At 39.9% G+C, this 24,524-nt stretch overlaps 1 protein-coding gene across 4 annotated transcripts in view; it reads right to left on the reverse strand.

The window, feature by feature from the left end:
* rapgef6 (Rap guanine nucleotide exchange factor (GEF) 6) overlaps positions 1–24,524 on the reverse strand; it is a 169,417-nt gene that overhangs the window by 89,882 nt on the left and 55,011 nt on the right. For 2 of the 4 annotated variants that reach the window (XM_042499999.1, XM_042500000.1), the window contains 3 exons: positions 21,789–21,858; positions 11,566–11,709; positions 10,306–10,323 (listed from right to left, as the gene is read on the reverse strand). In XM_042499999.1, coding sequence (XP_042355933.1) covers positions 10,306–10,323; positions 11,566–11,709; positions 21,789–21,858 — 232 coding nt within the window. Of the gene's footprint in view, positions 1–10,305; positions 10,324–11,565; positions 12,452–21,788; positions 21,859–24,524 lie in introns of those variants that run through there. The other 2 variants (XM_042499998.1, XM_042499997.1) reach the window with 1 other exon arrangement.

Raw genomic sequence — 24,524 nt, forward strand, 5'->3', positions numbered from 1 at the left:
AAAGAGGCGAAACAGTCAGAAAATAAAAGGGAGGATAATAAAAGAGTCAGAGTGTATAAGGTGATGAAAGAAACAATGAGAGGCAGATAAGAGGGATACAAATCAAAGGAAAGAACTCTATTTTTGAACCAGAAAAATGCAAGAAAACTGTCGATGTTTTTTAGAAAACATGACACATTCAGGCAGGCACTGACAGACAGGAAGTGTGACCTGTCCAATGCCAAACTGTCAGACAGACAGACTCTTTCTCACACATGCACGCACACACACACACACACACACACACACACACACACACACACACACACACACACACACACACACACACACACACACACACGCATCAGACAGTTTTCACTGACTAGACATACACGTAGCATCCTGTGTGTGTGGGTTTGTGTTTTGTGTGCTGCTCACTGAAACGTGACATGGCTCAGTGATTTCTGAGGGGGCCCTGTCCCTCTTTGTCATTCCGCCTGCTACCGGGACAATTGGCCCCCTGGGACACCGCAGACACTGATTTCTGTATCCTCACATGCTTGCACAAAGTGGCCAACTGCATGGTTTGTGTGTGTGTGTCTGGGTATTGCTCAAAGCTAATCAGTTCTGCCATGCTAATTAAAAAGGGTCAGCTGACTAAAGCCCTTCTGTAACACGCACTTGTGCATGCACACACACAGACACACACAGACGCACACAGACGCACACAGACGCACACAGACACACAGACACACAGACACACACTGCAGAGTGTTGAGTTGGGTGGCCGCACAGTCATTTCCATGGACAGTCACAGAGACACTGTGCCTCTTTTTAAAACATAACTAATGAGGGGAGATAGAAACCAGTGCTGGTTTGGTGCATCACACAGTTTTTTGCAGCATCAAGGCAACAGTAGATTTCGGAATCAACCTCACAGTTGCAGAAGGCATAAGGTTGTGATTGGACTGGAAAGCTGCTGACTTGAATCTCTGGTTTGCCGTGTTGTGTGAATGTAGCAACCGATAACTGCTACAATTAACAATTGTTGTATTATTATTGATTTATCTGACAATTATTTTCTTGATCAAAAAATGCCAGAAATTAGTGAAAATAAACACAATTTCCATAGCCAAAGTTGACATATTCCTACAGCATTTTTTGTGCGACAGTTAAAATAGTCAGAGAAAACAATTTAAAACAATTAAATGAAATCAAGATGTGTATATTTGTACTAATTTAGTATTAATCAACCAATTCCTACAGCTCTATGAGTGATGCTGTTTTTTATAGTGACAGAGAAGGCTTCTGAATCTCATCCGTCTTTGTGTTGTATTTCTTTCACAGAATGCACAAACATAAATTCTAGTTTAAATGACAACTATTTGTATTGGTATTTATCTTTACCTTATACAAAGATGTTTATGTGGATTTGCACTCCTTCTTTTCCTTAAACAGTTAAAACAATCATTATTAAAAGTCTTTGCAAAATTATTTAAAAATTACATAACGTCTTTCCTTCTGCAGGAAATATAATGCCGCCCCGTGGCAGAGAGTACATGGTTGAGTCCTTATATAATCTGATGGTTTCCAGTAGTGTACACAAAGAACAATAATTCTAGCTCACACAAAAACATAAAGGTGCGTTCATGCAACACACACAAAGAGACAACTATGTGAATGCGCTGACTGCAGCCATCTGATCACATGTGTTTGTGTGTGTACAAACTTAGTGAATGTTTGTGTGCCTGTCTAAAGGACAAGACAGGAATTCCTGCTATTTAAACCAGCCCTTCCTTTTCCGACTACAGAGAGATTGAAGCCCAGAAGAGCTGGAGACGCAAAAACATAAAAACAGGCTGTGAAAATTGGTGACAATCATGTCTGTTTCGACCTTCAGCTGTAGCTGAGAATCCCAGAATGAAACTGAGATGTATTTTCCAGTTTCTAAGAAATGCAACAAGTAATTTGATGGGTGGTACATGATAGATAAACAGCAATGAAAGCTAATTTATTGTCTTCCCGTCCTATTTCAGAGGATAAGTTAAACAGAGATGAGTAAGTCATCATCATACAGAATAAGAAATATCCCAGAGGGTCGAGACCAGAGAAAGACATATCAACAGTGAACAAGACTAGACAGTGAGTCAGAGAAAAGCAGGCAAGAAGAAGTTAAGTGAGAGGAGCAGACCAGTGGATGAAAAATTTAGACAAACAGGAGGAAAAGGGAGGGTGGGGTGAGAAGAAGGGAAAAGGCTGCGAGCGGAATTTCACGAGGTGAAGGAGAGGTAAGGGAGGAAGAGCAAAGGCTTTGTTTTTCTACAGGATGTGAATTGTGTTTTCTTTTGGCCTACAACAGCCCTTTATTTCCACTGTAAAGATTTCTCTGATCTTCCAAATGGAGCCTTGTAGACAACATGAACTGCAGACATCCTTCAGCTCAAACTGGCCGTTCATGAACTACCAAGAAATTCTGGACACTTAGAAGAGGGCGAGAAATGAAATGGAAAACCTTTGAGTCAGTCTAAAGCTTAAAATAAAATCACAATTTAAAAAAAACAAGTGAGAAAAGAGCAAGAAACTAGAATTATATTGTATTAATATGAATGGAAAGTACAAAATGTCTGTATGATAACATCAAATATTATCAGGCAGAGTTCCAAAAAGATGAAGGTTAGATAGAGAGAGGGAAGATAGTGGGAGGATAAGGGACAGAGGAGGGGAAAGAAAGAAGCAGAGAGGAACATAGAGAGGGAGTTCAACAAGGTTGTCATCTTAGTGATGCTGATGTAATCCCTAAAATTAGCAGCAACAACAGCGGCAGATAGTGCCCCACTGGTACACTGTGCTGCCCAGCATACTGTACTCTACACATGCTCATGCACGTTTCAAAAACACATTTATGCACAAAATTTAAGACCAAAGCTGTCATTGTGTGTTAAAAGTACCACCTTTCATAACTCTGTCACATAATTCATTTAAAGTTGCTTTAAAGACTATTTAAAGAAAGTGTTTGAATATGTGCTTTGTACGTGGAGGATGAGTGCAGCAGGAGTCCAGCAGCACTGGAGCAGCGCCGGGCGACTGTGGTTTTGTTGGTTGTTTGAAGGCATTGGCCCAAGCCTGACTTGCGTATTTTGAGCCTGAGTCACAATTTGAGGAAGTAAACAAGTCATTGATTAGCACATGATCGTTGTACTCAACTCCGCCAGCTGGTTTTGTTATTTTGCTCCCTGTCATTTATCTGATGCATTGCTTATCTGTATTTTCTGTAGATACAGGGTATAGAAAGACAGATACAGAGTCAGTGATGTAATCCACTGACACTGATTTTGTGTCTCTTATGGGTAATTTTGTGTCTCTTTGGGATCGATTTGTATCTTTTTTGATCATTTTGTATCTCCTTGTAGATGCTTTTGCCTCTTTTGTAGTAATTTTGTGTCTCGGCAGTTTCCTCGCATCTTTTTGCTGCTTTTTGTGTCTCTTTGTGGTCATTTGGAGTCTTTTTCTGGTGGGTAAGTGTTAATTTTGCAGATGATGGCCAGGGTGGGCCCTAACACCAGGCCCCTAAGCCTGGTTGGCACATTCAGTAATCCATCCACCACACTGATAGCCAGAGCAAGTCACATGTTGCTTGCAAGTACAATTAACCCTTGTTAGATCCATTTCTCCACTACCACATCCCCTAACCGTCCTCCCCCACTCTCCTGTCTTAACCCCTCTTCACCTTGCCTTTCTCTCACCCCATCCTTCCATTAAATCCCCATCTGACCTTCCTACAACCTTCACCTTTCTGCCCCATCCCTCTACCCCCATGTGCTGCCACCCCTTATGCTGCACGCCTACTCATCTTTTTCATTACCTGTCAACCCCCATTATCTTCCAGTCTTTATTTCACCTTCCCTTCTCCTCCGTCAACCCCTCTTCTCCATTGGTCCCTCACCCCTATATATATATATTTATGTCTCTATATATATATATATACACATATTTTCTTAATCCTTCATTCCCAGTCACTCTTTCATGTCTGTCTTCATCATTTTCACATTTTATGTAATTGCAAACTTTGCTTCCCATTGTCTTATCCATCACTCTCTCCCACTCATCTTCTACTTCTTCTGCTGCCTGACTTTCTGCCCCCTTTGATTTGTTAAAAGGTTATTCTAATGGCATCTCTGCTTCACTAGACATCAGAGAGTGAGGGGAAAAACAGAAAAGGCAAAAAGGAAATCTAGTTTTGAAGTGGCATTGCCAAGTCACGGTTTTCTTTCTTTGGCTGCTGAGTCACTTGAATGACGATTGTTTTGGGTTTTTTCTTTTATTCATTTATGACTGGTTTTAATGGTGTGAATATCTTCCCAGTTCATGAAAAGCAGCTGCATTTTGTTTTTACTGATACACCAACATACTGCTTTTTCTTAAAATGTTCAGCGTTTCAACTCAAACATTTTTTATGTGCAAATTGAAAAAGCACATTGAGTCAGGTGGACAGAAATGCACATATTGCTTGAGAGGAATGTTGCTCAAGAACTGGATTATCAATAACAATATCACAGATTGGGTAACAATGGCGATGACAAAGCTTGATGAGATGAATAATGAGGGAAATTTTACAGGCTACAAAACAGAAACAAAACCTCCCACACTCACAGTGACTCATAACACATAACCATTAAAGCCATGAAATAAGTTGGTGAAATGAAAAACACCCCAGTGTATCTGCTTTAAATTCAATACAGCTGCTTATCAATTCCAATCTTAAGCTCCCATCACTCCCTTTCTAAGCCACGATACCATCATTCTGCTATATTTTCTTATCACCATGAGTGTCAGTTGGCTTTGTAATTCATGTAAATTATGTAAATTACTGTCAGCATCTACTATAAGAACTGTCCGCCCCTGTTGTTACGATTCCTTGATGACAACAAGTCAACAAGTCTATTAGCTGATACTTGATTAGACACTTGATGCAAATAAAACATTCACACTATTTCCTTGACATAATTTGCATCAATGAAACTAGGAACTATCTTGGTCTAATATCCATATAAACAATAAGGGTAATAATTATAGATGTAATAAATCTAATATAGCCCTTCTTATGGTTGCACCATTTTCTGAGTGAAAACATACACATTTTGTTCTCATGGCCTTTCTTATTCCTCTCCTCCCCCCTTCTTCCTGGCTCCCTGTCTCTCCCTGGGGGCCCTGCTGGGTCTAGCAGTGGCAGAGCTGGCTCGAGGCCCTTGGGGGTTTAGCTGGCCCCACCTGCATTCTGATAGAATGAGACCAGATGAGCTTGGGAACGGTCTGGATGCATTAAAGCAGCGAGGGGCTTTAAAACTTAAGCAGAATGTTTAAGCTCTGCAGAAGTTCAGCAAGACAGACATACATAAAACCTACATACTGAAGGATTCACATTTGAACACACAGCTGAAAAGTACTATTAAATAAAGTACTGAAAAAGCCAGACACACCCAAACACTGAGAAGCAGTCACATGCACAGCACATGTACAGCTTTACCAGCACGCAGATTTTCAAAACTATGCACTCACACACACTCTCACTATTGACAATGAAAATGAAGCCAGGAATATTACGGGAATGTTAACAACTTCATCGATACATGATGCCAAGTAAAACTCTATAAAACTGACCAACACCAGTGTGCTCATTCCAACACAATCAGCACAGAAACTGGACTATTTAAAAAAAAAAAAAAAAAACACCACAGCAGCTGGAGCTCCACAGATTTTTCAGACATGTTCACTGTTCGACCAGCCTTTTTAGGTGGTAACATTCTTATTTTTTAAAACTTGGATCCTGTTATCCTATCGTTGTGTGTTTAAGTGACTACTGGGGATAACATTTTTTGAAATTGGTCCAGTTAAGAGACAGAGCACTGCAGCCGCGAAACAGGCAAAAATGTTATCCTTAGGGTAGGGTTACCGACAATGTTTGACCACTAAAAGTACTTTTTTTGTTACTGACGGGCTCAGATAATTTTTCTGTGTCTGATGACATTATCAAAAGGACGCTAAAAGGTTGTCTGTTTGTTTGTTTATTTTTAATTTGTTTACATTCGCTTGATCCAGTCTGCTTGTTTCTATATCTAAATCAGGGAGAAGTCTCCTACTAAAGTCCTGCAGGTTAATTTGTTTCAGGAAGAAAATAACCAACACACCGGACGAGGAAAAAGGTAAAGACAACTTTTAATTTCTCTGTGGGGATCCTTCCATTATGTTGTCAGACACTTATAATAATAATCTGAGCCTGTCAGAGGCAACAACAAGCACTTTGAATGGACATACATTGTAATGCGCTGTTGTCCCTAAGGATTACACTGCAGTTCTTAGGCGAACCGCGGGCAACAGTGGTTTCTTCAATACTGGACCAACTTCAAATATCGCTGTTCCCATTAGTCACTAAGATATAAAGACGTCTGGAAATTGGGTCTAAGCTAAAAAATACCAAACTGTCCTTTTACTACACAGAGGCTGAGAACAACCAATTTTCCAGCCAAATTGGCTGGTGGAGATAAACCTTCCAGGCAAATTCACCAGAATTATCTGAAACAAAGCAGGTACATCTTCCCGTCAGCACATCCCAATGACCTTCAAATCTGAAGGTCGGGTGGTTGAAAGATGATGCAGAGTCATTTTCCATTACCTCCACGACAGGTTGACACAGTTATGACAAAGCATTTATGAGTCACTTACTATGAGTTGCCCACTAAATGATGAACACAACCTTAGATGTAACCTGATTGTAAGCTGTGTCATTACGAGTAACTTGAGTAATAGCACTGCATGACGAGCACAAGCTCATCAAACTGAGCTAATATGATACCACCAAAGACAGAATCATCCAGGTCAAGTCATCGTTAATGGCTCCCTAAAAATAAACTGGTATTAGATGAGGTAAGAGTAAAAATGAATGTGCAGTTAAACTGTTAAAGCTACTTACAAATATAAGACCATGTAAGCTTTCATATGTAGTTACAAGAAGGAAAGATATCTAAAAATTAAGAAGTTTTCAAGCCAAAGAAGCAACATTCTTAAGCTTGAGAGTTTGGATTTGACGTCAGAAACAGTAGTTGACAAAACAGCCTCACCATCAAAGCCATTTTGTAGCTTTTCTGAAGCTTTCGATTGACACTATCTTCCTCAGCAATGAAAGATGCCTCCTCCAAACAGAAATCAGATCCAGCAAAAGTACTAAGCATTAAGTGTCCTGGGGACCTGCTGGTAGAGGGGCTTCAACGGTTTTCTCCGGTCATGGTGCTGCTCTACTTACTACAAATAATGTGACACTTGGCTTTGAAAATAAGTACAAACTTACCACTGGCCTCTGTTTTGCAGTGTTGCATAACTTTGCGTGCATGCATATGTTTCCTTGTGCGACATACTGTACATATGTTTAAATGAACTGTAATTATGCACAGTGCTGAAGAGAGATAGATAGTATGACATATACAGTGTGTTCAAAGACACTGTACATAGTATCTACATAAAGGTAACAAAAATACTATTTTAAAGGATGTCTGATCATCAATGGCAGCTGTCTGTGGGACATTTGCTCACTAGGAACGAAGTTGGTGTGATTTGTTGTGTGCAGAGATTTACAATCAGTGACTAAACTACCTACAGTAGTGTGGGCACACAGGACATGTCTACAGTAAAGTCAGAGTTTAATTTTAGAAATGCTTGCCTAGAGTAGCTTTCACAAACCTCCCCCCTCTGCCTAGAGGAATTTTATTAGATGTTCACTGGTGGCTGATGCTATACATTATTAATGCAGGTTTTCACACTTAACTCATGTGTGTGTCAGGTCAGCCAAAGAGAGGGGAAACAAATGCTGAAGTGTTTGGAAATAAAAAGGAGGCAGACGTCAGACTTTCTGACTTTTGACTCAGGAAGTTTGCTAGACCACAGACGTTGCAAGAGACGGTGGTGGTGTTTCCGGCGTGTACCGGCACTTGATTGCTTCAGAACTGCAGAGAGGATGCTGCTTCATGCTCTATATATTTCCACCAGCATGTTCAAGACAAATACAGTAACCTATAATACAAAGGGCTTCAGACAGCAGCAAATGAACCCTGAAAAATATTCAGAACACATCAGTATTTTTAAGTGAATCTAAAAATGTGTAAACATCTGTGTGTTTGTGTTTACATGGTGCACTGCACAGTGTCTTACTGGCTTGTCTCTGAAATATCTACGTATTGAAATCTGAATTTAACACAGCTTGCATCACTAAAGCAGAACAACATCACTCTCTCCTGCTTTTATTTCAGTGTTGGGCATACTGGACTATCCTGTGCAGATGGCTGAACCTGCATCATGTTAAATTAATGATCCGGGGGAGGTCTGGAGTTGCCTGGCTGTAAAAGCCCTTCAAGCAGGTTTCCCCTGCAAGGTGAATGAGGTGATGGGTTCATCTATCTATCTATCTATCTATCTGGGCTTGTCCAGTGAGAGAAAGACAGTAACCCTGAGAGGCATCCGATGTCTTAATGAAGTGACTTTCTCTGTATGCATGCTTCTGTTTCTGTGCAGTATATGTGTGTGTGTGTGTGTGTGTGTGTGTGATATGAGTCATTAGTGAATCCCCGCGGTCTGTCCTGATAGTGAGAGAGCGCACAGGATCTTCTGTCTCTCACCCTGCTAGAAGAAGAATCATGTTTCTGGATCAATGGGCATCAATCGAAATGAAAGTCGTTGCAGAGAATAAAATATGTAAATAAAATAATAAAATAAAGCTCGATCTTATCAAGTTGTATTGTTCGTTTTTTTTCTCTGCTTAACATAAAAGTAGAGATGCTCCATGTTCTTCCTTTTTCTGCACCATTATTAAGACTCTTCTGAATTCATTCCTTCAGGAACTTTCATTCAGAGCGAACCATTAAGACAGAGAGACAGACACCAGACACTGGTGCACACCAGTGATAATGGATTACTGATGTTATTATGATTCAATAAGGCCTCTGAACAACATCCTCTGCTCTACTGCCAGAAAAAAACGTTCTCTTTGAGTGTATGTGTGCTATATGAACAATATACATTTGCAGCCTGTGTAACATCCACCCATTACCATTATATCATCATAAATGGGCAACCCCCTTTAGATACATTACAAAGCAAAGAAAAATAACAACCAGTGTCTTATAAGGAAAACAGTAGCCGTTTCAAAATGTATTTTGCTGCTGTAACCAGTTATCTGCATTGTTGGTTTATTCATGAGAGAGAAGCAATGTCTTCAACTGGTCAAACGATCAATCAATAAATCAATTACTTCTTAAAGCGTTTAACAGAACAAACATGTCTTCATCCACAAAGCAGCACTTGAACTTGAAAACTGAAGGTCTGCACAACCTGAAATCTAATTTAAGAGATGTTTCATCACTTTCTTGTGATTACTTTTAGCAGAGATATACTGTATCTCCGCATGCTAACATTCAGACATGCAGTCAAAAGGTGATCTTTGACCAGATGTTGACATTGTAAAATTCACAGTTTACTACAAGGCTATTTCAGTGTGGTGTGATTGCAGTTTCTAAATCACTAAATTTAAACCCTCTTTTCGCTGTAGGAAGGTGCAAAGAAAGCTTTGGCTGTTAGCAGAATGGCAAATGCCTAATTATGTGTAATTGTAACACTAGAGGAAAAGAAATTTCAACATTGAAATGTTTTCTTGTTTTTGTGTTTTCTATATAACTTAACTGTATTCCGATTTTTTTCTGATTTCTCATAATGATTCTTTAATGTGTGGAAATCGAATATTGGTGCTGTGTGCCCCCAACCACCAAGAGTTGACTAGATGGACAGAGAGATAGTGTTTCTGGTGTTACAAATCATCAAATCACATGAAAACAAATCATGTTTTCTTTTTTTTGGGATTAATAATGTTCAGACCCCAAATAGAGTAAAAACCAAAAAATAACAGTTAAGAGTCATCTCAAACCTGTCTCTGTCTCATCAGGTTTAAATGTCAAAACAGAGTGCCTCATCCTCCATTTGTTAACCAGCGCGTTGTTGTTCCCAGCATGCAACTGTTTATTCCACCGTTAGCTTCCTTCCTATCTGCCACCCACAATGTCAGAACAAAACAGTGCCTGCATGTGTGTGGCAGCCTCAGAATTACTTGTATTTCCAAACACTGGCAGTTTCTAAACAGGTGCACGTACCAGAAGTGACTAACGTACACATTCATTCATGCACAAACACACACGTGCACCAGACACACATGTGACAACACTGTGAGAGAAAAGACAAGAGCAGAACAGACATAAATGTAAGGAAGATTCATTTAGTAATTTGTCCTACCTGGTTGTTGACATAATCCTGAAGACATCGGCAGAAACATGAAAGGAGAAGAGAAAGAAACAACATACAGTCATAATGGGACAGAATGCAAACTCTCTGTCTGTGTGTGTGGTGGAAGTAAAACGGGTTCAGGCTAGCATATCATATCCTTCAAATCTATATTCTCATTTAATAAAAGAAAAATGAGTGCGTAAAGGGCCCTAATCAGTCGCATTACAATGACCAGAGTACAATTCATGTCACAGAGGACTATGATCTCTTTCATCAGAGATATTTTCTTTTTGCCAAATGTGTCTCGAGTTCCTCCTGCCCTCCAGTCTCGCTCAAATTAAATGCAGGACTAATATCATTATCTGTATTTCCAGGACATTCACACTGTTCCACTTGTTTTTGTCCTGCTTCTTTGTGCTGTGCTGGCACATCAGAGCGGTTAGCCTTTACATAATAAATGCACTCACAAATATAATGTGTTACGATCTGGCGATGCTGAAGGCAAGAAATGTAAAAAAGTAGAACAATCAGCAAGAGACTACAGAGCCAGAGCGGGTCAGAAGAAGACACTTTGAGCTCTCCATTAAGCCCCTTTGTAACACCCAGGGGAGCTTTGCATGAGCTGGGACAAGAGTGTGTGTGAGCTGAAGTGTGTGTGTGGCAAAGTGTGGCTTCTAGTGATTAGTCAAAACTGTAACTGACACTTAGCTGGTCTCAGCGATCCTATCAGAGGGAGGGAAATTCAACACACACACACACACACACACACACACACGCACATGCACACGCACACACACACACACACACACACACACACACACATATATATAAACTATCAAAAAGCTTTTCCACTCAAACCTTCATCATATTTTTAATTTCTCAGAAAAAATTGATCTTTGCATGTTGTAGACCCTGTAATGGTTGTTCTGAAAGAAAGAGTGGAAGTATTTGACAAGTAGAAACTGAAGACACTTTAAATATGTGTCATCTGCCACTGTTGTGACTAAAAACACTAATTAGTCAAGATGTCAGCAGGTGTCATAAGATCTTTAAATGCTATCAAGAAACTCTGAAATCAACTTATTGCTGATAAAATACATAAAACCTATCCAGTAATGTATGTTCTGAAAGAGAAACCAAATGTCACAAAGTGTAATTGTGTGTGGATAAGTTAAAACTATTTAAGTTTCTTACTGTTTTATACTAATCTAAAAGTGAACACACAGTGCCAAAAAGCCTGCCACTTTCTTTTACTAGTAATGGTTTTACCGTGTTGTAGCCGCCGGGTTCTTGGCCGTCTGTGATGAGTTCCCGCTCTCCCCTGGGGTTGACCCTCCTGAAGCGCCGTCTAGACCTCCGTTGGGAACCCTCTCTCTGCAGAAAACTGTCGTCCCCCTCACTGCCGTTATCCACCTGCAATACACAGTCAACACCCTCCTCAGAATAGTAGCTTCTCCGGGATTCGCACACACAACTTTCAGGTGTGTGTGGACAGCAGACTGAGACCTGAGAGCACGGCTCAGAGGGGCTGCGTTTTAGTAGTTCAGACTTTTGGATCTTGGGAACAGAGTTTGTAAATTCCAAGTTTTGGTATTCAGTTTTAGTTTCCTGGTTCTTATAATCCAAGTTTTGGGTCCTAAACTCAGTTAAGTTCTGAGAGTCTGAGCTGTGATCCTTGAGTGTGCTTCTTTCTGTCCTCCGTGGCTCTGCCTCATGCTCCTCTGATATCTGGCCCTGCTCTTCTGCTGGCTCCTGGTTGAACATCCAGTTCTTCCAGAGCGCAGAGAGCCGGTGCCAGCGGAGCACACTCATCCGGACGCTAGTACGGTATCAGAACAACACATAAAAGCAGGAAATACCACAGGAGGGGAGAAACAGAAACAGAAGGGAAACACTCCCTGACAAAAGATGAATAGAAGTGTTGCGTCAAAAGTAAAATGAAAAAATTCCAAAATCCTCAGGGATCCAGCAACATTACATCCTTTGGGGCTAGTATCCACAACAAATAAAATAAAAGAACCAAACTAAAAGAACTAACAACCGGACTGAGAGTGACAACAAAAGGGTTGTCCCTCTTTTTGTCTTTGGTAAGAGGCGTCCTCTTCTGAGAGCTGGAGAGTTTGAGACAGAGTTCAGCTGCTCAACACGTTGCATACTGACAGACTAACTCACATGCTCTCTCTTTCTCTCTCTCTCGCTGTCTGAGACACGCGCACAGAGCATACACTGAGCCCACAGTTTCCTCCAGGAAACCGTAAATACACAAATATCCTCGCCAGGCAGAAAAAAAACAGCACAGCACACAGATTCCGGCCATACAATTCATTCCCCATAGGATTTTTGTCCCGGTCTGTTGTTGCCGGAGGAATTTGTTTCCTTTCTCCAGTGCATAATGTTAAGTGAATCAATTGCCTTGTTATGTCACTAATGAAGAAAGAAGAAGAAGAAATTCTAAATATGTTAACTGACCTTGAGAGAAGACAATTTGCTGCAACTTGTTTTTTTATTTACCTCTGTTTGATTTTTTCTTACACCTGAATGTTTTATGACTAAAAGGTTGAATATTGGTTTTGTGCTAAATAAAGCAGATATACAACTAGTTATAGCAGCTTTAAACCTTTCTGTTTCATTCTTTTCTTCAGTTTGGACTGCTTAGAAAACATGTCCGTTAAGGGTGCACTGTGTAGGATTTAGGGGTATATATGGGTAGAAACTGAATATATTATACTGCAAGATGTGTGTTTAGTGTATAATCACCTGAAACTAAGGTCTTAAATCACACACACTGCTGCTTTACAAGAGTACTGCACCAGTTTGGCACTTTCATAACTCTGTCAGAATTGCGATGGACATCAATTGATGCAGAGAAACTAGGGATGTCATCCTTGTCGAAACTTGGCACCTACATTTCCCATGAAGCAACTCGACCACCAAAGGTTCAGTTGGAGATTAAAGGGTGCTATGCTTATAGTGGCTAATGTAGCCGTGAGCCTCAACTCACTTCTTACTTGCTCTGCTGTATGCATCTGCTGATTCACATATCTCACACGGATTTATTTTGTTTGCTGTCCCTGTGTTTGTGTGTGTGTGTGTGTGTGTGTTTGTGTCCATCTATTACATTCACTATCTCTTGCCATTATGTTAGGATCCACAACATGTAATTCATGCACTGCATTACACACATGGCTAGATTTGCCTCTTCTCACTTGACAATCATGTCATGCTTTAGGGTTTGTGGTCAGCTGTTAATGCTTAGTTCATCCTTGCCTGTCCAGAAGTACTGACTGAATAATCTGGCATCTTTTAACAAGTGTGCTCTATGTTTCTGTTTGCTTGTATCGCTGCCTGTTGTTTAGCCCTACAGTTTGTCAAGCTTTCTGTCAGTGTGCCTGCCAGTCTGAGAATCCAAAAGAGAAGAGAAATTAACTGGATCCATCTGCTGAACATTTTTTAGCTGCGTCTTCTCACCACTCCTCTTCCCGTGTCTCTCCTTTACTTATCTTCACCTCCCTTGCTTCTCGTGTATCCCCTTCACTGATTGGTTGTGATACTATATTGCTCCTTCTACCTCTTACTCTACATCTGCAGCTGTGTCTAGTTATGTAATACGCTATAAGCTATAGTTGCTGACAGCTAAAATGCATTAATTAGCACACCAAATGTCCATGCATTCATTCCAGCACTATATGTGCATAATAAGTATAAAGAATAGATTAACTGAATCTATTTTGCAATACTGCAGTCTATTCACTAATGAGTATGTGCTTTACAGTGTTTTCAGGAAAAAAAAAAAAAAACTATGGAAAATATTCATCTTTTCCAATCAAAGACAAAAGCATTTCTATTACATTACAGTCAATGTAGAATACAATGAAATAACACATTATAGCCTACATTTACAGCTAAACGCGCCAAAAGATAAAATGGCTAGGCAGAATGTTTGTATGAAATAGCTCAAATAGTCTTTCTACTTGCCTCTTTGAACTTTAAGTTTGGTAATCAGTATTAAAAAGCACACATGGTTTTCCCCAGGAAAAGTTGTTAGGCCGGGTGGCAAGTATCTTGTAATGATGTGGCAGGGCAGTGTGGGCCAGCTGACAACCGTGTGTTTTGATTAAGGCGACAGACTTTGTTGCGATTTTGATTTTAACATGAACACATTTTTTTTTTAGGTTTTAAAAGTAGGATTTGGTCTCATATGCATATGGAACATAATGCAGATTTGGTGTGTATTCATGAGTGACTTAAATAGGGGGCAAAACAAGATTTTGCAAAGGGCCCCCAAAAATGTAGAAGTGGCCCTACTAGCCGATGTGTCTACTGGCCAGGATGTTGTCAATATCTCAATGTCCTATAGTGGATGAAGAGGAGTAAGTGCCCTGAGTAAGTAAGTGGTTAACATTAGTGACATGATTTGAGCCGATGCAGAGCTGTGGTGAATGTTTTAAGCAACCTGGATACAGCGTTAAAGGCAGGACCCCCGTTCAGTCCTATGAAGGTTGTTCTGTGTAGCATGAAGCCAAAAACGTTCAGCTGCCACATGTAAAATTACCCGGACTCCTTACAGTTAATGTGACATTAACATATCATCAGCTCGATCACTGTAAACGCAAACATCAGCTGCTGAAATGTTAACTGTAATGTTAACATCACACAGTCTAACTTTAACTGGCGAAGTTGACATTATACTAGCAAGCTTACTTCACTGACTTCGGTTGAATTCCTCATTGCAGCTGCGGCTGTCACGAGGTCAGAGGCTTCAGGGTCTGTTTGTACAGTTTAATCCTTCATCAATATTCATTGTAAAGTTATTGTTGGTGTTTTTTTGTCACTCTTTAGGCTATCATAGCTTAAAAAACATCCTAAAAAATACACTGGTGGGAACCCTGGCACAATTTCATCACAGTGTATGAATGCAACAGACTGATCTAATAAGCAACTACTGTTAGTTTTTTCCCCCAAGGCCTCGGGTCAGTCATGTGTAATCAGAGGTCTTAAACACCCATGATCGTCCAAAAAAAAGCAATGAGGATATATGACTACTGTGTTTGTGCACTTGAGTTTAGAGGAGGGCAGAAGACTAGGAGCTGAAGAACCGCAATATAGGACTGAAATTATAGCTGCCTGTCTTCCTGTATTCCCACACGAAACACATACAATAACACTCATGATACAAAAAAAACATGACAAGACCAAGATTATATCTCTCAGAGACAAACATCACAGAGCTGTTTGACTGAACACAATCTCGCACATCGATTATAAAGCGGCTCTAAAACACGAGAGAGAAGATGGACTCAACGATTTTCTGTCACTGCTGAAACGGGACTCATAGCTGCTCTGGGTTCTAACAGGAACAACCTAATGTGAGGGGAGTCCTGCTGTAATACACAGAATAACTACTGCATCGTGGGTAGTTTAGCTATAATGGACTCTGAAACAGCTGCATGAGGAATAGTTCAGCTATAAAACACCAAATAACAGTTGTAAAAGGGAACCAGTACTGATATAGATGTGCCCCTTTTCGAAAAGAAAAAAAAAACCTCATCCCGCCTCGTTTTAACGAGCCTGGTGAGACAGACAGCCTGAAGGTAATGCGCATGAAATTCTTGGGGGGAAGATTAGAAATGTACCCGACTTACACGTCTATCCTGTGACCATATCACCGTCTTTTTGTCTCATTGTGTATGTCTCTCTCTGGGTGCTCGACTAAATATAACCCCCCATCTACCCCGTGACCAGCAGTTCTGTCAGCCATTGAGAGCTCTTGCCTCTATGTTTCGGACTAACTGTCACAGCCATTATGTGACCATACTTCCTGTTTCCTCTGTCCATTTAAATATGACTCACTATTCGTCTACTCATCAGTCCATTTACATTCCTTTCTGTCTATCTGATGGTTTGTCTGCAGGCATGCATCAGCCCCTTTTTTGCTAACTTTTTTCTTGCTCTATTCATTCATTTCTCACTCCTCTCTTCTCACTACTCACTTCTTTTCATTCCCCTGCATTCCCACCACACACACACACTCACACACACTCACAAACAACCCCGCCCTGTCAGTCTGTGAATGTCACCCCTGTCCATCCTGTGACCAGAGTTATGAGGATAGCCACAAATTACACTCCCTCTACTATTCCCATGGCCCTAATTAGCTGATTGGCTGCAATGCAGTGTGACTAGACCACAGTCCCTCTGCTCCTGTGTGTTTAGTGTGTGTGTGTGTGTGTGTGCGTGTGTGTGTGTGTTTGAGAGAGAGAGTGAGAAAGCAAGAGCAAGCATGTTCATGTTTATTTGTGTTCCTGACAGCTTTTCTTGTCATTTTCAGACCTCGGTGGTTATCCAAGAATTCCTCTATTTTTATGTCTGAAGGCATCGCTCTCACAGCTGAGGTGCTTCCCAGAAATCCTTTGTCACTCCACCAGTACTACGGTGTGTTCTACTTAGATTTGGGAAAAGATGTGCCACTGTTTTCTTTGCCTGTTCAGCTATTGACATTTAAGCTGACTTCCCAGCTTTCTCCTATTTATTCCAAACAAGCCGCTGCCCGAAACCAAACACGCACCAACTTCTGTGCGTCAGACGGATTCTCCCAGGAAAGCGTCATCTAAAAGCAAACGTAAAAGCTTTCATTTACCAGGTGTAAGTTGAGTGGCAACTACTTTAAACATTTTTTAGTATCTAAACATAATCATGCTGCTGACACAATATGTATAAATACATACACACACACACATATATATATATGGTGCATATTGTACATATTCTTTGCACTGAAAATATCTGCACATTCCATTTTCATTTTCTTTGTTTTAAAATCACTGTACATCTCTTTAAGCTTTAGAATAAAATTTATATTTTACAAATTTATAGTATTTTCTCTTTACTTGTATATTTTGACTGTCACGCACCACAACACAAAAGCTACTTCCTTGTAAATGTTTCAATAAACCTATTTCCGATTATGCTCTATAGTTGGGCAGCTTCTGCTTTAGTGTATTGTTCTAAGTTATTTGCTTCCTATGCACCTTGATACCCTCTTCTCTGCTGCACCACAGACTATTAAAAAAAGGGAACAAAACAAGGATATGCTTGGATAATGAAAACAATAACACCCTTTACATAATCTAATTTCCTGTTTCTCCAAGAAAAAATGCAAATACTCGAAAACAAACAAATGTGTATAGAGACGGAAACACCTCACGTTCTCCCTGAGGCTCCAATCAGCTGATCCACTTAGTGTCTTTCTAGCATACACTCCTCTCCTCCTATCCATACCAGCCGGCATCTCTCTCTACTCTTTCAGGATGTCACACAGAGAGGATAGTTTAATACAAACTCAGGCAGCATTAGTTCAAATCTATTCCCTCGGCACAAACTTGTGTCTTTCTTCTGTTCAAATTGATTTTATTCCCCGGGTAACTGAGTTTGTTGGCTCTTTTCCTGCAATGTCCAACTTCACATTCACACAGTGTTACACAATTATACCTGGAAGATCATCAGTACTCGTACCACTCCCTGTTACTGTTGCAATAGCCCCTAAATGGACCCACAGGGGTAGTTAAGGATTAAGTGCCTTGATGAAAGGGCACCTCACTATTATAACCTTTTTGGGGGTGGGGTGGTGGAGCCCTGAATGTCACTACTGGTCAAACAACTTCAGTGTGCTATTTATTCTAACAGTTAAGCATGCAGTGGCATTTATGGTAGTGTTAATTGATATTAAACAAAGGTAATGGATTTTAGGGGTGGGAATCGCCCCATAATACAATATTATCACAATGATATTGGGATTTTAACAGTTTCAAGATATGCTGAGAATTGCAATAGTATATTACATAATTATTTGTCATCTGATTTTTCAAAAAAGATCAATGTTCTCAGTCTATTTTTTCACTTCACTATTTTTATTGCAGCAAAATGGTATCTGGTGAACTGAAAAAGCAGTTGATATTATCATTCTAGGAGGCATTCTAGCATCATTTAACAAAATCGATACTTTGTGTCTGTATATAGATACAATATTGCCATGCAAAATATTGCAATACAATGCTGTATCAATTTTTTCCCCTATCCCTTGAAGACTTTCAACTTGTCTTTTCATTTATCCGCATCTCCCTTCTAACATATAAAGCTTGAAGTTGCTTGATCACAGTCAAGCAACAGAAAAAAACAAAAAAAACACGGTGAATTTGTTTTACTTGCTTTGTCACTGCTCTGTTATCTAACATATTTCACTGTAACAGTTATTTAGATCCGGTTGTTATGCAAGAGCAAAGGGAACTTCCTAAGTTTAGAGGCTGTTACTTCTTGTTTCATGGGACTGTTTGATCAAAAAGCCCAATTAGTTGATGAGGGGAGAGTGTTACTCCTTTACTGTCCCCTTCTCCAGGTTTATAGTTCTGTTTAAAACACTTCTTTTACCCACACACTACAAGTCACACATTATTTAAGTGCTTATTCGTCCACACACTCCTTGTGTGTGTTTTACTCTCTTAACAGAGAACAACCTGAACAAATTGCACAAGCCAACAAATACTGAGTCCTGTTGAGCTCTGATCTATTCCTGTATAATGTAGGAGTGAATAACATTTGGAATGGGTAGAAAAATATGTGCAAGTTGCAAGTATGAGTACAAACAAAATAACTGTTTTAACTAGGTAATAATCATCAATTAATATGGTGAGAATTCTGATGTTTTTAGAATTTTTTCGTGCATATGATATTTTAGGAGAATGTTTACTTTTTTTATACTTTATACTTTCATGTAAATTCAGTTTGAAATTAACTAAATCTAACACAAATCTGGTTTGTTCAATCTGCACAAAGAACAAAATCTAATAATGTCAAACCAACACCAAATAACCTACCATAAAACAGAAACATACTGCTTTAACACTAGGGTGTGAAAGCGTACTTCACAAAACTTCAGTCTCTTTTATTCTGACTGTTAGAGCAGAAATTTTCAATGTGTCAATAACGCCAACAATACTAAGTGCATCTGACAACTAAAACTGAATTCTGCACTTAATTAACACAATCAGTGGTGCATACAGTTTTAGCAAGAGATCCTCTATTTTTCTTCTTTTCAGTTGTAGAGGGAAAAATGACTTTTTGTAACAGGGGAATTTTCCCAGTGAAGAACTGCCTACAGCACTAAATACAAATTCTTTCACAGCGAAACTGGTTAAATCATTACTGTGTCACAAATGACAAGTGATAAAGAGTGGTAAAACTGACATTAATTTAAATGAAAATCTTGCACACTATTACCTCAGTTTTAAGTGAGCAGAGTGACAGTCTGTCTGAGGATGATAAGGTTTCATCATTGTTCCCCTGGCTACAGAAATGACAGTTATGCAAGAACGTACAGTCATAGCAAGAGAAATCTCTGATGAGGGATTTCTTTGAGAATTCTCCCCAAAAAAAAAAAACATGCAGGGGACTTCCTGTATCATCTGAAAGTCCTCTGACCTCACTGTTACAGGTCAAAGATAATGGACGGGAAACGATCAAGAAGTCACGAGGTTGAATCTGTTCAAAGTATGATATGAATGTCAGGGGAACTGGTGCTACCTGCTGGTTTTTGTTTAAAAGTTTACTGCTTATGCTGTCTTATCCCAACTGATCCCTCTAGTCCCTCAGACATGAACACTTGGGAGAGGGAAGAAGAACAGGGAGGACATTTAGGGAGGAGACAGAGATTTTGTAAGCACTGCAGCCTTGTGGAGGCACAAAGAAACACACTACATTTGTATGTAAACTAGGGAATGATAAGCATGAGCTAAAGTAGCACTTTAGATATTCTGAAAGTTGAAGAAAAAGTTTGAGCTGTAATTATACTGATGTCCAGTCTACGCTGGTGGTCTATTTACTACACTAGAAAAGGAAAGTGTTCGAAATAATATAACACCACTTATAAAATAGATTTGGAGAGCAGAGGCCCTTTGACCACACTGACACAAAAACAAAGCTAGAATAAGAAAAGGAAGAGTTAGGGCCCTGACACACCAAGGCGATGGTCGGCTGCTGGTCAATGTCCGGGCGTTGGTGAGCGTCTGTTGCTCTAGTTTTTGCTGTGTGTGCCATTGAGCTCTTTAACAGAAACAGTTCGGTACGGTTTGTTTTATTGTTCACTAGCACACATTAAATATTTTCTGTTCTTTCATCATCCGATTGTGTTATTAATGTGCTAACTGGCTAACTTGCGTCTTGATGCATCCTGTCAGTCTTCTGGTTTGCCTTTTTAAGTAGCCAATAAGACTACAGCCGCCTGCTGCTATGGAGAGTTATTTCCTGTCACACAAGCGCAGAATGTATGTGCTAGTTGGCTGTTGTCTGTAGTCTTTGCGGTAAGTTCAAGAGCAATTTTTTTTGCTAAGAAACACACAACTTGAGGCAACTGTTGGCCTTTATTGCAACAAGTTCTTTGATGTGAGTTTGGTTAATCGGGGCCTTTACAGATCTTGCTGCATGAAATGAGACTTCTTTTTCTGATGGAAAATTCCTGGTTTTGCAACATTAAGGCTACAAACAGCCGACAAATGCAACACTCTGTAGAAGCCATTGTTTTGTTTAGTTTTGTTTTGTTTTTTTGTTTAGATTTGTTTTGGGGTTATTTTTGTTTGTCTGCTTTTTCTTGTGCTTTGTTTTGTGTTTGGTTGGCCAAAGACAAATTTTCACCCAGGTGGACAATAAAAATAAATTCTATTCTCAAGATATAAATTCTGTCTCTTTCCCATTATTTACTTGGTAACAGTGTAGACATGAAACATTATTCATACATAAATCAACCCTCTACGTTTAAAACATTTTCCATTCAAGAAATATAATCTTGTGTTAGTAATTGGGTACAAATATAGTATAATGTATACAGCTAATTTCATGTAAGTATTTAGACTCCCTGGTCTTGAACATTGCTGCATAATACGTGATTATTTTTTCTTAAATAGCAAATGGTGGGGCGTCCGGTGGTTTAGTGGATTAAGCGGGCGACCCATGAATAATGGCACAGTCCGTGCCGCAGCGGTCGCGGGTTCGAGCCCAGCTCGTGGCCCTTTGCTGCATGTCATCCCCTCTCTCTCCCCCTTTCACACTGCTGATCTGTCCTATCTAATAAAAGGCAAAAATGCCAAAAAAATTATCTTAAAAAAAAAAAAAAAAATGGTTTGGCAACACATACTGCCAATGAAGCCCATCTGAATTTGAATTTCAGACAGAGGTACGGCACATACGAAGGGAGGGAGAGAGCAGAGAGGGGAAGAACAGAGATGGGGAGACAGAAAGGAAGAGAGATGAAAGAAAGGGAGAAAAAGGATTAACAAGAGAGGAGTACAGGAGAAAAAAGGTCATACAGACATCAAATAAAGATGGAAAAACGAGAATAATATCAAAGGACAGAGATGGGAGATGTGGGAGGATAAAAAGGGAGGTGCTTGGTAGAGAGACAAAGAGTCTAAAAGAGGGAGAGAGGCAGCGCCGTCCCTACTCACCACAATCATTTCTGACGGCTCCAAAGTGATGCATTCACAGCCTCGTCTGCCCCCCAGCTGCTTGCCAAAACTGTTGAGAGAGCGCACACACAAAATAAATGTTAAAACAGAAAAAATGCAAAGGCAAACATAAGACAGTTCTCACACACTGACAGTGGTAACAGATCACTTTCGTCAACCCACAGATGAACGCTGGCTTTATACACCACTTCATGTCAGTAATTCCCCTAATCCAAACTGGGATGTTCCAGGTTCAAATGTAAAATGACACCAAGGGTTCACACAGTATGTCTCTGCTGTATGACATATAGCATCTGTTTGGTGTAGTATGTGTTTACATGAAGTAAATCAGAGGACTGGCTCTGCATTCAGACATTAAAATTTGATGAACACTCCCCAACTGTGATGTTTTGGCCACTTGTTCCACTTCTTTCACCTGACATGCCTGATGGGTTTTTTTGTTTGTTTTTTTTTACACAGAACCATCTGAGAAGTCGCCTTTGGAAACAGTTTGGAAAAGGACAGGCAAAAAAAAAACAAAACAAAACAAAAAAAAAACTTGGCAGGTGGTTGAACAAACCAGCTGTCAACCACAGGCTAACTTCAACAAGTCAGACCAACGCACCTACCGGCGGAGTAAATCTAACTCTTACCTAAGCCAGTCAGGAGAAAAGCGAAAACATTTTTTCCATGCAAAAAAGCCTTCAGTGCCATTATTTGCTCTTTATTCAATGAAGAAGTAAGTTCAAGTTCTGATATAACTAATGCAGCTGCAGCATCAACGCTAACCTCTTAAGGAGCCGCCATTGTTGCTTTGAAGTAACAGTCACATCTCTGTGTACTTACACACGTCTATACCATGACTGTCAGTAGCTGCAGTACAGAAACTGATTGGTCTGACGCCCACACATTACATGAATCCTGATGAGATTGATTTTCGTGCCATGCTGTGATTCTGAAATTCTCCCGTGATCCTGTGATATTGAGAAAATCCAGCAGCCGTGCACCACTTTTTGTGCGTAATATCACATCTGGCTGAATGAATATGAGTTGGTGCAGGTGACACATATACAAAAGTGATGATATAACTGACATCTCAGTACAGTTCCAGGCCATGTGTGTAAATTTAAGAGCCATAAAAACATTTAACAAGCAATAATCCATTAAAAGTCAGCATTTCTCACAACAAGATGGGGTATAATCTTCTTTTAAACTCTTAGGGAAGACACATTTGTAAAGCACCCTGAGGATATACTTTCCGCTAATCATTTCCTCCAGTATTTCTACAACATTTTTAAAGCAGTTTCAGCGTTTTTATAAACTCATTTCTTATCAAGAAATACTAGGTCTATAAACTACAGGTAAAGAGTGATGAGGATATGTGAGCTGTCAACAGATATATATGATTTGTTGCTGACATATAACAGTGTGATGTGGCTCTGCTGGTATTAGAGCAGTGCAGCTAAACCACTGGTGAAGGTCTAACCACTGACAGAAAAGAGCATGTGTGAGAGTGAAGATCAATAAGCCTTCATGGCTGACATCTCAGTATATCTGTACATGGTCTGCAGAGACTAAAAACAATCAGTGCTAAACCAACTTTGATCACCACAAAAAAATATGATGCTTAAAAAGCCATGTTAGAACTTACGATCTTATATAAACCCCCCCAGTCTTCTGTTAGCATCTGAGTGGTGTTTCAACTTGGAATTTGAATCAATAGATACAACTGACCACAAAATTTTAGCTTGAATTTTAAACAGTGTTACAAGACTGTTAACTGTTAACAGTTTTTGCACAACATGAGTCTTTGGGGGCTTTTCCATGTTGATTTTTGTTTTCATTACCAGTTTAAATGCGTCAGCTTGTGCAAAGTTGCTCTGTCTTGCGTCCCTGTCTTTACTTCAGAAATGTGCTTTATTTTTACTGTTCTATGTTCAGTTTCAGCTGTACAGGAGCTGTGTTAAGTAACTGCTGATAAAAACTCAACATTTCCTAATTTACTGTTTTATAATCAAAACTTAATAACATAAAATCTTCAGTAGAAACAATCCACTTATACTGCAAGGAGGAAGTGTACAACCAGAAACAGCCACAACAAAATGTTACATAAAGAGCCGCAGACAACAGGCTCCTACTGCAACCCTGCAAACGCTACACCTCCAACAGGTAAATATGACTTACTGAAGCTGCCATGCTGTGTGATGGAAAAACACTCACAGCAAGAATAATGAGGGACTTTTAGTGAAGAATCAGCCAAATGCTATTAAACGTCATCAAACAAGACAAATGTGTCATCAGTTAAAGACACACCCTCAAGTGGGTAGCCCCGGTGTAATGGAGATGCAAATCCCTGCAATGCTGGGCTGACGCGCCAGGTCAAACTGAGTCAAGTCAAGCCAGCACATGTGTATGGAAAAGGCCGATTTGTCTGCAGGCCTCACGGGTTTAGCTGTTGTCAGCTGCTGGCTGTTGTGTCTTCTGATAAACAGGAGGAGAGCAGCTGGTGCTGTGGTGAGGTCATGTGGGTCAGTCTGCCATATATGTTTCACATGGAGATTCTGATTAATGTGGTAGTTAACTTAGTTAAAACTATTTGCTACAATCTTCACTGTCAGCTCCAGTCTGAGATATGCAGAAGCAAAACATTTTGGGTTGAATTATAAACTGATTTCAGAGCGATGATGGGCAGAACTTTCCTTACTTGTTGAGTGCACACAAAAAATGTTTCAAGTT

Source organism: Plectropomus leopardus, chromosome 13, assembly GCF_008729295.1.
Source record: "Plectropomus leopardus isolate mb chromosome 13, YSFRI_Pleo_2.0, whole genome shotgun sequence".
Lineage (NCBI taxonomy): Eukaryota > Metazoa > Chordata > Actinopteri > Perciformes > Serranidae > Plectropomus > Plectropomus leopardus.